Below are 13,787 nucleotides of genomic sequence, written 5' to 3' on the forward strand. Positions count from 1 at the left end.
GGTAGTTCTTGCCCCCAAGGGGGGGTGTTATATCCTTTGCGCCGACAGTTCCTATGGATAAGTATAGACTCGATACCAGGTAGCGTATATTTAAATTGCCGAGGGCAGTGTGAGGCACTGCCGTAGTACCTCTGATAAGGTTTACGGCACTATCTGCTCCTCCGTCCGTGTTCGGAAACAATGGTCAGCAAAAGTGTGTCTTTATAAATATGTGTACGGCCCTCTCAAAATTCACTTTTAGAGACGCTGTTGTTTGATATGAATCTATACAATAATTTTACTACTTATATTTCAGCTGACCATGTACTGTGTCCTTCACTGAAGTGGTTGTATGATGGACTCGCGCATGCGATTATCGTGCATGCCTTTACTACACGGTGGTGCCAGTATCTTGGGTCACTTAACTGTGAATAGCTCCGCTTTTGGGGTTTGTGCATTCCTCCCAAGCAGTAGCATAGGGGACTAGATGTGGACAGGATGGGTCATCCTGCCAGGATGGCTGGGGGTGGAGCTGTGCCACACTTACACTTCAAGGGGCTGCCTCTAGCACATACAAATGAGCTTGACGCCAGCCTATTGTAACCCCATACAGTCTGGGGCCTTGACCAGGGAGGGGAAGACATTTCCAAAACAGGTGTTGCTGTCGAAGAAGGAATATTATACCTGCTTGCCTTCATCCCTGGCTAACCAGAGTGGCCCCAAAGGTCAGTTGGCTGACCTCCTGTGAGAGCTGCAGGGTCACAACAAGCTTTAGAGGCCTTCCTGCAGCTGAGAAGCTGACCTGCTGCACTGGACCTGCCTGAGCCCTGCTGCTGGCCTCTGCGTAGTCTGGCATGGCCAGATAACCGTAGTTAGCTCTTTTTTCTTCATGATACTATGTTCACTAAAATCTTTAAAATACAATATCTCCAGTTCTACTGCTTGGAGTTTTGATGTTCCAGTATCATTTTATATATTAAAATGTACTCTACCTTTCTACATTGGTTTGGGATTTTTATTATGTTATGTTTTCACTGTAATACTGTTTGTGGTAACACAGACAGTGGAAAAGATACAAACACTCTTCAAGGGATCCTGCATACATGCGCGGTAACACAACAGTGGACTCAAACATTGTGGCCATTGCAAGGAAAAGGGTAAATGCACCAGCATCATCGGGCCATCGCCTTATAATAGAGCAAAAGGATTGAGACGATGAGTCCAATGTTTGAAGGAGGAGCTGCAACACAATCTCATATAACCAAATCCAATGGCCTGCTGAATAGGTATGCCCACTAGCACTGGCACTGGAGGAGGTGGGGAATTGCTGAAAAACCTGACAAAACAGTACCAGAGCAAGCTCTCTCGTAAAAGAAGGCAATACATGTTTAAAATCTGCACTAGATACCACAGACACGGCAAGCACGTAGCCAGTGACGGGAACAACACTAAGTAGACCTGCGTAGCTGCTGATGTCAGGTTTTAAAAATGAGGTCCTGGTGAACATAATCAACACCGCCAGCAGCTCTTTGGCAGTGTGGTGGATGGCAGACTATTGCAGTTTAGGGGCCACCAGATGGGCTGTTCCCTCAAGGAGGCCAACAGGAAAAGGATGCTTCTAATCCACTAGTTCAGACCTCCCGTCCAACAAACAAGCCAGCTGCAGGGAACAACACAGCAGTGGCAATACCAAGTGCCACAAAGGCAGTCTTTTCATGGGCGAGTATGAGGTAGTGGACACCTGTCCAGAGGAGCGGGCCCCTCAAACAAGTGACTCTCCAATACAGAGCCCCCTCCACATACCAGCGGGGGTCAGAATAGGAGCTTTACTTCAGGAGTGGGGAGATGTCACGTTAGGCAAATGGATTCTCAACGTCATCCAACAATTGCATTGAACTGGTAAGACACGCCACAAGATGAACGACAAAACAAAAGACCGCATAAGAAAGAGGAAAAGTCATATCTGCAATGAACGCTATTGTACAAACAGGCAATAGAAAGGGTAACACAAAAAGAGATCAATCTGGGAAACTACTCAACATACTTCTGACAGTGCCCAATATTAAATCTCCGTTTCCTAAACAAATTCATAGTGACAGAAAAATTCTAAATGCTAACACTGCAAGAAGACACCCCTCAAATGCAAGAGGGAGACTTAAAGGCGACTATAAACCTGAAAGATGCTTAATTGCACATTACCAATTCAGAGCACTACCATTTGGAAAAACATAAGCACTGAAGGTGGTTACTAAATGTTTAGCCGCTCTAGCAGCATACTTGAGGCGGAAGGAATGTAGCTCTACTTATTCAATTGGCTGGTAAAGGCAAGGTTGTGCAAGAAGCGTCAAAACAGTGATGGAAATACTTCACAGACTAGGGTTCTCAATAAATGCAGGAAAAGCATCGCCAATTTCAGAGAAGCAGAAAATCTTTTTAGGAGCAAGAATAAATACAGTAGAAGCCAAAGCATTCCCCGGCAAGAAGAGAATCCAATCATAGCACAGCAAACTCCCCACTACCGTAAGGGTCAGTCTCTGGTATTGAGGACATTGGGGAAGATTCTAGGCATCATGATTATCCGTTGACGTGGGTAACAGATGACTTTAAATACTTGGGAATCTACGTCACCAGGGATAAGGACGCCCTGATGATAATGAACTACGGGCGTGCCATGACTAGGGTGACTGATAACATCACGAGCTGGCTTAAGTTACCCCTCTCGATGGCTGGGAGGATTTCCTTAATTAAAATGGTTATAGTGCCCAAATTTTCATATCTATTCATAAACATCCCTTACCACCCGGAGCCCATTTTTAAAAAACATTAAAAACGCAACTGGTCCGGCTAATTTGGGGTGGTAAACAAGCGCGGCTGAAACTGGATACCCTTACGCTGCCATACCGGTTCGGGGAATTTGATGTCCCGGTGTTGAACAGTATTATTATAGCGCACAGGCGCACTTTGCAGTGTACTGGTTTGACCCTCCCCCATACATGCCCCATCTCGCGGAAGAGGATGGGCACATGGCACCGGTCCCAACTTCAGGATATATGTTTACACCATACAAGGTGCGAGATAGGGGCCCGTCCACTGTAAACTGTACAGTCAAAGCTTGGCACTGGCTGGCGTGAGTTGAAGGCGTGCCCCAGCTGTACTCCCCCAGAATACCTTTGCAATGCTGTCCTTTGCTGCCTGTTATGACGGAAAAGATCTGCCAAAACTTACTGACTAAATTACAATAAGCGACTTGGGGCTACCTATAACTCGGAGGGGAATTTCATACAAAGGACCAGTTCTTTGGGGAGTCTCAGTACTCATTCATGGAAATATTCCTCTACACCAGGCTCTGGCAGAGTGTACGGGCCAAGACCCCGGAATTCCCGAAGGAGCCGTACATGTTTGTCTCCCTCCACCTAATGCTCCAGACTGAAGCCCCCGCACACGATACTTCTATGCTATATGCGCGAGTGCGTACTGCACCGCCGCACTCCCCAGCGAGGGCCAGGACGGAATGGGATGGGGACCTAGACGACCCTCTTACTGATGATCAGTGGGAGAGTGCTTGCCAGCTGACTGAAGTGGTGTCTGGCAGTAGTTGGCTGCGACTGCTACATTTTAAATTCCTCCATAGACTGTATCACACCCCAGCACGATTACATAGGCTACGTCTCTGAGAAGATGACAAGTGCTCTCGGTGTGGTTGGGGACCAGCTGATTTTATAATTTAGCATGGAAATGCCCTCAGGTTGAAGAGTATTGGTGGGAGGTCTTTACGGGACTCACTGAGATGTTGGGGACCCCTATTGAGCCGCACCCTATCAGAGCCCTGCTAGGCCTGGTAGCTGACATAATAACACCACATCGCAAATTCCTGGTTATGGGCATACTCCTAGCCCGACGACAAGTAGCCTGCAGATGGGGTAGGGGCCGAGCACCCAAATTTAAGTAGTGGATACATGACATGTCTACTTGGCAGGAATACCTACACGCCTATGCAGAGCAATTGCCAATGAAGTTCCGGCCTAGGGATATTTGGGGGCCCCTGGTATCTTATCTATTGAACCAACAGACAGGGGACGATACGGCTGCAAGTGAGGCAGAGGCCGCAGATGTGGTGTGAATGCGATGTGTCGCTGTGGGGGGAACTGATGTTGTTGAGTACTTGTGCAGAACCTGGAATGTATGGAGGATGGGGAGGCGGGGGAGGTCTTGAAGAGCCGTAGATACAAATTGCTGATGTACTGGCAATATCTTTTAGCTGACAGACCACGATTGTGGACTTTGTGGTCTGGACACCACTGCGAACACTTTGGTCGACATGGATAACCTTTCTGAAGTTCACTTGTGGAGTTCCCTAGAGGAGCATAGTTTGGGGGGAGGAATGGTGGGGGGAGGGAGGGATCTGTTTGAGTAATGTATAAATGCATTAGTACTTAATATCGCCAATGGCATTGGACTGAACTGTATGACATACATTGTATGATGATAAAAGCAAATATATAAAGTAAAAAAAAAAAAAGATTCTAGGCATCATGGTTGCCTGTAATCCACTTATTGCATATTCAAAGCTACACATTGGTCTAATCCAAGTGTGACGTCTTGAATTGCTCCCGGCCACCATGCCCACCTTTGTCACTTTGGCGCTTTATTTATGAAGTCAGATTAATCTTAGACTTTGGACTGACTGTTATCGCTCACCTATATTCATCCTTATTTGCAACATATCGGAAAATTATTTAAACATCATTTTGAGATTGCTTTTTGACTATTTGAGTGATCAATATCATTTGACCAGGTTCATTCATGTTAGTGGAATCCATAATAATCTTCTATACTTCGTCTTGAGCCCTGAAGAAGTCTCGACAGAGACGAAACGCGTTGGCTAAAAAAAGAATCAAACTGACTATTTGGATTTTAAAAGACGTTTTGAAGTGTATCAATAAAGAACAGTTTCTATTAAAAGTGGATTTGGGACCTGCTCTTGTTATCTTTCCTTTGGACATTTGATGCAATGAAAATTGTTAATGCTATAATTCTGGATGGGTGCTAACTCCAATTTGTTCACAGTGCTGAATGCAGTGCTATTAACTGTCTCATGGTGGGCACTCAAAGAAAGGTTGTCACAAAGCATAATATCTAAGTATTTATACTGAGCCACAATCTTCAAGTGGTTTACTGCCCAAGAACCATACAAAATTAAATGTATTTTTGCCAAATAAAAATATTTTGAACTTACTAATATTTCTAATCATTTATTAGTGTCAAAATAGACGCATAAACAATGTATTTGAATCTGCAATCCCATCGGGGTCCAATCCATTCTACAACATTGTCAGCATGCAGTAATATTTTGGTAGACTTGTGTTCCCTTGCTAATATCTATGAAGATTTGCCAGGAATAATTAAATTAGCAGTGGATGCAAGAATGCACCCAATTTAAGCCATTGTGGATAGCAATGTTCTTGAGCAGTGAGGCACTTAAATCTAACTGGACCTGGGCCCACTTTGCTGAGTGCACAGTCTTGATACAGTAGAACAGATCAGTGAGATCATCCTTCCATAAAATGTTCACATGATCCTTTGTGAGAAAAAGCCCCTTTTTTGTGTGGTCACCTTCAGTTTTTGCTGAATTTTATTGGTGGCTTTTTGACTCTAACTGGGTCACTTCTGTCCAGCGCCCAGTGTTTGTGCTATGACTTATAAACATGTACAAATTGACTAATCCCTGATGGACTTCTTAACTTTCTTAAAAGGCAATACTACATGGTGCAGAAAATACACCCATGGCACAGAAAGTTAAATATCACCTGTGGACAACACCACGTATTGACACATCCACTAGTGTGACAAGCAAAACATGGCTCCAGGCCAACCATTGTAGCCTGAGTGCTGTAGTTTAAAGCTGAAGCCCAACCAATCAAACTAGCCCTTTTGGCAGAGGGAACCTTCCTTTTCAATATTAAAATGTTAATAAGTCACCCTTGTATAGGCCTTATAGCCTACAAGGTGGGTACATTGTATTTAAAAATGGGACATGTAGAATTGTAATATTAAAATGTCCCCGCAGTGACAAGCTCCCACAAGCAGTTTTCACTGTGAATGTTGTGTATGAAAACTAGAGTGCAGATACATATATTAATTGTGTTAAGAGTAGCTTTTAGAAAGTTACATATTCCCTGCCTGAAGCTCCCTGAGGCAGATCCGCATTAGTTCTCCAGCAGGTGTCATGCAAGTACTTGACCTTAATGAGGTGTGATAACTGCTGCCAGAGCTAGAAAAATGCCCTGGGAGTGGGGAGACATTTTCTACCCTGGCTGGAGGACCAGTTGTGATGGGTCCATGAACCTAGTTAACTTTAAAGGGCCTGCCCTGTCACAAATAAATGTTAAATGATACCAGAAAAGGGCACAGACTTTGACCCCTAGTCTGGCTGCCAGCAAACCCAGTTGGAGGACAGCTGCTGCCAAAATTGGTTTTGAGTGATCACAGTGGAAGGGACTTCTCATTACTCTGGCTACACCTCTAGGTGAGTAGACAGGCTCTGCAAAGGGTAGAAAGATTTCCCATCTTGGATTTTGGAAATAAGATGCACTTTGGAATTGTTTGCAGTAGGGCAAACCGGAACCTCTGCAAAAGTTGGAAGAGATGCCACTGGGAACTTTTATCTAATTGGTTAGGGAAGAGCCAGTAGTGACCCACCCATTTCCTTCGGTCAATCATAAATGTGGCACCCAAGGCACCTTCCTCGGAGCACGTTCGGAAACGGCATTAATTCCATGAATAATTAGATAATGGGATTAAAATTCCTAAAATTCCTTGAATAATTTGAGACAATCAATAGGTTTCTTATAACAAGGCTACGAATAGGGTTGTTCAGTTGTCAGAAAATTGTGTCCATTAGGCAACTGTTTATGAAATATTACAGATTTTCTAAAATCATGTTTACAAGAAGTGTTCATGACATTCTGTTTGTTTGTAAATGTATTTAACACTTGTATGGATTATTTATATGGATGACAATGCACAATTTAATTTTTTTTGTTTGTGATTGTATTGTAATAATGTGGTATCCTGTTTAAAGGATGATGTGTCTTTCTTGATGAATCAAAACATCAAAATTACAAATAAGTATCAAAATAAAAGGCATAAGTAATTGCCAGGATAAACATATAAAGTTTTGTTTGTCTTTCAGTACACTAGAAGTGTTTGAAGTAAAATTGAGGGTTAGGTACATTTTCTATGTTTCATGAATATACGGCCCAGCCTACCCTTGAGTCCCTAGGGCCTAACCCCTCCTTTTGTATAACTTTCTAAAAGAGGCATTTTCAAATTTGTAATTTAAAATCTGACTTTACCATAAAAGAGGATTTTTTATTACAGTTCCAAACATATCAAACATGAACTGGTTACCTGCTCCCATTTGGATTTCTCAGCTTATTAACTGTAATAAGATAACTCCAGTATTATCATGGGAGAGGCAGAACTAGCATTTGTGAAAAACTAATGTAAGAGTTTTTTACTACCAAGACACGTAAAACTTAAAAGTACATGTCCAACTTTTTAAAAGCACTGCACCCTGCCCTCTGGGATGTCCAGGGCCTATCTTAGGGGTGACTTATATGTATAACAAAAAAGGAAGGTTTGGGCCTGACAAAATGTTTTGTTGCCAGGTTAACTGGAAGTTTGAAACTGCACATGCAGGCTCCAATGACAGGCCTGAGACATGTTTACAAGGCTACTTAAGTGGGTGGCACAACAAGTGCTGCAGACCCACCAGTAGCATGTAATTTACAGGCTCTGAGTACATGTAGTACCACTTTACTAGGGACGTCTAAATAAATTAAATGTGCCAATTGGGTATAAGATAATTCTACCATATGTTAAGGAGAGAACACAAACATGTTAGCACTGTTTGCAGTGGTAAAGTGCACAGAGCCCTATAAACCAACACAAATAGTTTCAGAAAACGGGGAGGAGATGGCTAAAAGTATGGTGATGATCCTACTGAAATGCCCAACAGCGCTTTACTATTTCTCTGCTGTTTTTTTACTTACATATTTCAAAAATCATATCTCGATTTCCCCATATTGGATTTATGTTGTTTCGTATCATTTCACTGATTAAATATTTGTCTATTTGTATGAATTGGAGTAGGATTCTTTAATTCTATTGTGTCTTTGATTTTTTTCACTGTCTTGGTACTTGTAAATGCATTACACATTTTCTCTAAGTTAAGGCTGTCTGCTACCAGGAGTTGAGCTCAAACTTAAATTACTGAAACCATTGAGAAGTTAATGACTTTATTACTTGTGGTAGACTACCATCCGTCCCAATTAATAATTCACTTTCTTACATCCACCATATAAAATGCTGCTTTGAAGTCTATACAACAGGTGTCAATTAGAAGACAGTTTCAAAGGTGTATGCAATATGCATTACAAAAAATGAACAGAAAGGAGTCTCTGCGGTTTTTTGAAAAAGGGTATTATTCACCACTTTAAGAGCAAGGCGGGTCTATTGCATAGTAATACAGTTAGGCAGCACTGTACAGATCAAATCGTGTGACAACCCGGTAGCACTTGGTGAAAAGTGATATATACATACAGTGGGTGATAGTGATAGTGCAAGTGCTGGGGTGAAACAGCGTGGTTGACGCGTTGTGACAATTGGTGAAATTTATACAGTAATGGCTCCAAGGATCAAGTTGTAATCACTTAAAACAAGAATAGGTCAAATTTCCAGGAGTACAAAACATAATGGGCGCCATAGAATTTAAGCTGTGTGGTCGACGGCGTTTCGATCCCCGTCAGTCGGGATCGTCATCAGGACTGGGTTGTCGATGGAACAGTGCTGTGGGGGTAGAGAAGGGCAGGTAAGAAGGGGGGCAGGGAAGCGAGTGCGGGCTGGGATGGTAAAAGGACGCGCGTATATTAATTGGGAACGGGAGGCACGCAGATAAGTGGTAATAGCCAGGAAGTTCTCGCGCGCGCCACCTACCCGAGCGCACCCATCTACAGTAGTCCTTACCCTAAGTCCGGACTACTGCGGCCTCAGTTGAACCCACTGTTTACCCTAAGTCCGCACTACTGCGGCCTCAGTTGAACCCACTGGATATCTTTAGCCAAGTGTCTCCTGACCTGGCTATTACCACTTATCTGCGCGCCTCCCGTTCCCAATTAATATACGCGCGTCCTTTTACCATCCCAGCCCGCACTCGCTTCCCTGCCCCCCTTCTTACCTGCTCTTCTCTACCCCCACAGCACTGTTCCATCGACAACCCAGTCCTGATGACGATCCCGACTGACGGGGATCGAAACGCCGTCGACCACACAGCTTAAATTCTATGGCGCCCATTATGTTTTGTACTCCTGGAAATTTGACCTATTCTTGTTTTAAGTGATTACAACTTGATCCTTGGAGCCATTACTGTATAAATTTCACCAATTGTCACAACGCGCCAACCACGCTGTTTCACCCCAGCACTTGCACTATCACTCACTGTATATATTTATGTATATATCACTTTTCACCAAGTGCTACCGGGTTGTCACACGATTTGATCTGTACAGTGCTGCCTAACTGTTACTATGCAATAGACCCGCCTTGCTCTTAAAGTGGTGAATAATACCCTTTTTCAAAAAACCGCAGAGACTCCTTTCTGTTCATTTTTTGTAATGCATATTGCATACACCTTTGAAACTGTCTTCTAATTGACACCTGTTGGGAATTGTTCTAATTTACAGTATACACCCATCCCAACGTGGTCTATGGGTCCCCCTCCTGTTATTTTTATATATAGCTTTGAAGTCTATGACACAGCTCTATAAAGTTAATCACTATGAGAATTGCTTGACCAAAAGCCAGTGTATAGGCAAGGTGCATTAAATTCCTCCCCAAAGAAGATCTTTGCATAACTTGAACTATAAAGGGCTGCATCAGGGTGGGGAAACCCAGCTTTTCAAGAAAAGGGGTATCATTAACTGTGAAACAGTAAAACTGTTATCATGACCAGTTTTCTATGTTATGCCACATTTCTCCTACTCTCTTCAAACCTCTGATAATTGTATGTGTTCCTTCCTTACTAATGTATAGTTTTAAATATAAATTAATTTTTTTATATGCACTCAGGCAGATTTAAGATGAAAAGCTTAAATAAAAACATTAATTCTAAATCCTCATTGGTAAATGATGTGATTTAACATTTTTGTAGTATTCTGTGATGCAATTCTGTGATGAAAACAAGGTCTGAGGGAGCAACAAAGCACTCACTGAAAATATTATGCAGTTGCCCATCAGCCGATCAGAAAGCTGGAACAACTTCATAGAGATCAGGCAAAACAGTGCATTGTTCTAGAGGTGGAATCATGTTAGGAGCATAGAAAAAAATATCTAGGTCAGGAGTGTTTAGCATTGGTCAGCGAGGGGCAGATACATGTCCGTTTTCATAAAAAAAACAATCAGTGCAAATATATTCAGTTCTTTCTCTACCATTGATGGACAGCTCGTATCTAGTGTTACCTACCACTGTGTAAAGGACCCATAAGGAGCTGCTAATTGTATGTTAACACTATTTGAAAAACTTCTCTAAAAAAATCGTATTGTCTAATGTTTTTCTCCTCTCAATTCTAGGCTGTGCTGAGAGAGGCCTGTGGGAATGCCCCTCTACCAAGCACTGCATAAAGTCTTCTATGATCTGTGACGGCTTCCCTGACTGTCCTGATAAAGTGGACGAGAAGAACTGCTGTGAGTAAATATTCTTTGATTTTTCATTAAGTTCCTGCTGATATTAAGCTAGCAACATTGGGGCATATTAACAAGGGCTTTATCTCTGCTTTTTTGGCTTTTAAAGCCAAAAGCAGAGATAAAACGAACGCCCTATCAGCAACAGGGTGCTAACACGCAAATTCACATGTTAGCACCCTTTTACTCTACGCTTCCCCTTGCATCTCTAATGAGATGCAAAGGGGGCGTTCCAGAGTAAAGTAATAGGAGAAATGTCGCTAAGCGACATTTCTCCTATTATCAAGGACACCGCTAACCCTGTTAGAGATTTTTAAAAAAGCAGTGCTAACTGCGGTTAACGCTGCTCTTAAACGTCTGGTATTTTTCTGACTTAGCCATAATTATCCTATGTAAGGTGGATATCATGGCTAAGTATGTCTATCCCTATCAGCAAGCTATCGCTAAACCTCGTGGGATTATCGCTGTATTTACAGCGATAATCTCACAATTGGCAGCTTGCGCTCTGAATTTTATCGCTTTGGAGATAAGTGTTGCTGATAGCACGCTATCTCCGCGATAAAATTCAGAGTTGGCCAGCGATAATTATCCTAGCGCTAAGTGCGCTTAGCGAAAACTATCGCCTGGCCTTGTTAATATGCCCCATTGTTCTTTCCCACCTAAGTTACAATTAGGAGATAGCCACCCAGACTGTTGATGCTGCAGCTCTGTATGTCCAAGATATTTAACTACATATAAAAAAGTGCAAAGGGGCATTGGAAGTGTCATGCCTAAACTAAGAAGCAGTATGAAGCATTTACCATTTGTCAATGACATTTTTATGCCCTCCACATTATGTGCTTATGCACTAACACCTCCATAAATAAATGGCTAAATAATTTTCTGCAAGTATATAACACAGCATCATATGCATCCTGAAGGAGAAATGTCGATATGAGAACGTCTGGAGGTCACCAGTGTTACTGATGTGAATGATGAAGGCAATGTCTTACGGGATATGATGGTAGGACACCACTTAATATCTTGGCCCTATGTATGTGGTACACTCCACTCCTCCCTTCTGAAAATGATCAGTCTTCTGTGTGAGTTCATTCTACAACCCCTCTCAACTCCAGGGTACTTTGATGCAGTCTCACTATGATGTCATCAAGATAGCTAAATGAGGAAGAGAGGTGGAAATGAGCATGATTTCTAGCCTGTGAACACGAGGGTACAAAGTATGCTACAGCAAGTGCAAATAATATAATACATCATGTTGTCTAATTAACTGCATAGTTAAATATGCATAATTTCATGTTAAAGTAGCTATGACAGGAAAAAAAAACACAGAATAGCCTTTCAATACATCATTTTATTAGACACTGATAATAATCTGATAATAATCTGTTCAATGTGTATATGGCCCCATTGGAAGACGTCATTGCCCCCTATGGAATAAAAACAGTGAGTTATGCGGATGACACGCAACTTGTCGTTTCACTATCTCACCTTGACAACCATCCAGAGAACTTATTGAACTGCCTCCAGGACATTCATCTCTGGATGTGCGAGTCATCGCTGAAGCTCAATGGAGCAAAAACTGAAATAATGCTTATGGGCAAGAAATGGACATCCATTCCCTCGTCGGTCTGGCCAGACGTTTTCGGTGAGGTACCTACCCCGAAAAAAGAAATTAAGACACTGGGAATCTGGCTGGAACCAGAACTGACCATGAAGACCCAAGCAGCCAAAACAGCAGGCATCTGTTTTGGACTCATGCGATCCATACGTAAGATCCTTCCACTTCTCCCCCCTGTATCAAGGAAATTACTGGTCCAAGGCCTTATCCTTGCCCGGTTGGACTACAGCAATGCCATTTACCTCGGCGCGCCTGAATACACCATGGCTAAACTACAACGGACACAAAATGCGGCGGCGCGGCTCATCATGGGCCTTCCTTCCAGAGCCCCAGCCAGTCCAGCCCTCAAAGCCCTACATTGGCTCCCAGTACGTCAGAGGGTGGAATTTAAGGCTATGTGCACCGCCCATAAACTCATCAACGGTGTAGGCCCTGCCGTTATGGAAGACATGGTCACCCCCTATAAAGCCCCTAGACGTCTGCGCTCAGATAACGAACGCCTGGCCATTGTCCCCAGATTCAGAAAAGTACGCACCGGTGGTCGACGCTTTGCGGTAAAAGCGTCCTCAGGATGGAATTCACTCCCCCACAGCCTCCGTCTGGAACCCTGCTACCCACTCTTTCGTAAAAGACTGAAAACCTTCCTTTTCCCCAAATAGTACCCACTACAGTATCCCCTCCTCTTCGGTCTACACTAATTTAACAGCGCGGGGATGCCTTCGGGTCACCAGGCGCTTTACAAATCGCTAAATAAATAAATAAATATTCAGGTCAATAACGTCAACAAATCAGTGCAGGATTAAAGCTACAACAAGATAGAATTTAGAACTTTGCATAAACGGTGTACATTTTTGCAGATAAAAAAATAAATATATAAGTTGTACCATAACTAAAATGTACATCATTTTGAGGTCTTTCACTTGATTTAAGGTACATAGGGCCATATTATCAAGCCTGGGCGATAAAATTATCGCAGCTTTATCGGCAGGAAACTGCCGCTAAAGTGGCGATAATGGGTTTGATAATAGGCTCTATGGAATTCCAATCGAAGCTCATGTTAGCTGAGCTTCGATTGGAATTCCATAGAGCCTATTATCAAGCCCATTATCGCCACTTTAGCGGCAGTTTACTGCTGATAAAGCGGCGATAATTTTATCGCCCAGTCTTGATAATATGGCCCATAATTCATAGAAAATGGATTGACAGCCCTGTTATCTGAACAGTGCACTTTCAGTCGAGAGATCAATCAATCAATCTTCTTTAATCGAGTTTTACAATCATAAAAGATATAACATGACAAAAGTAATGACACAAAGTTAAAATACATTACATTACAAAATACACAAACAGAAATACATCAGATAAAACCTACAAACCTAAAACCACATAGCAAATAAAGGGTGCTGCCCATGTCAGTTAAAAGAGATACATTTTCTCCGTCTCAGTGAAT

General features: G+C 42.6%; 1 protein-coding gene across 3 annotated transcripts in view; it reads left to right on the forward strand.

Moving 5' to 3' along the window:
• The window catches only part of CORIN (corin, serine peptidase), a 1,859,037-nt gene that overhangs the window by 1,554,545 nt on the left and 290,705 nt on the right, over positions 1 to 13,787 (forward strand). For all 3 annotated transcript variants that reach the window (XM_078678226.1, XM_078678228.1, XM_078678227.1), the window contains exon 14: positions 10,609 to 10,722. In XM_078678226.1, coding sequence (XP_078534352.1) covers positions 10,609 to 10,722 — 114 coding nt within the window. The remainder of the gene's footprint in view (positions 1 to 10,608; positions 10,723 to 13,787) is intronic.

Source organism: Lissotriton helveticus, chromosome 2_2, assembly GCF_964261635.1.
Source record: "Lissotriton helveticus chromosome 2_2, aLisHel1.1, whole genome shotgun sequence".
Classification (NCBI taxonomy): Eukaryota; Metazoa; Chordata; class Amphibia; order Caudata; family Salamandridae; genus Lissotriton; species Lissotriton helveticus.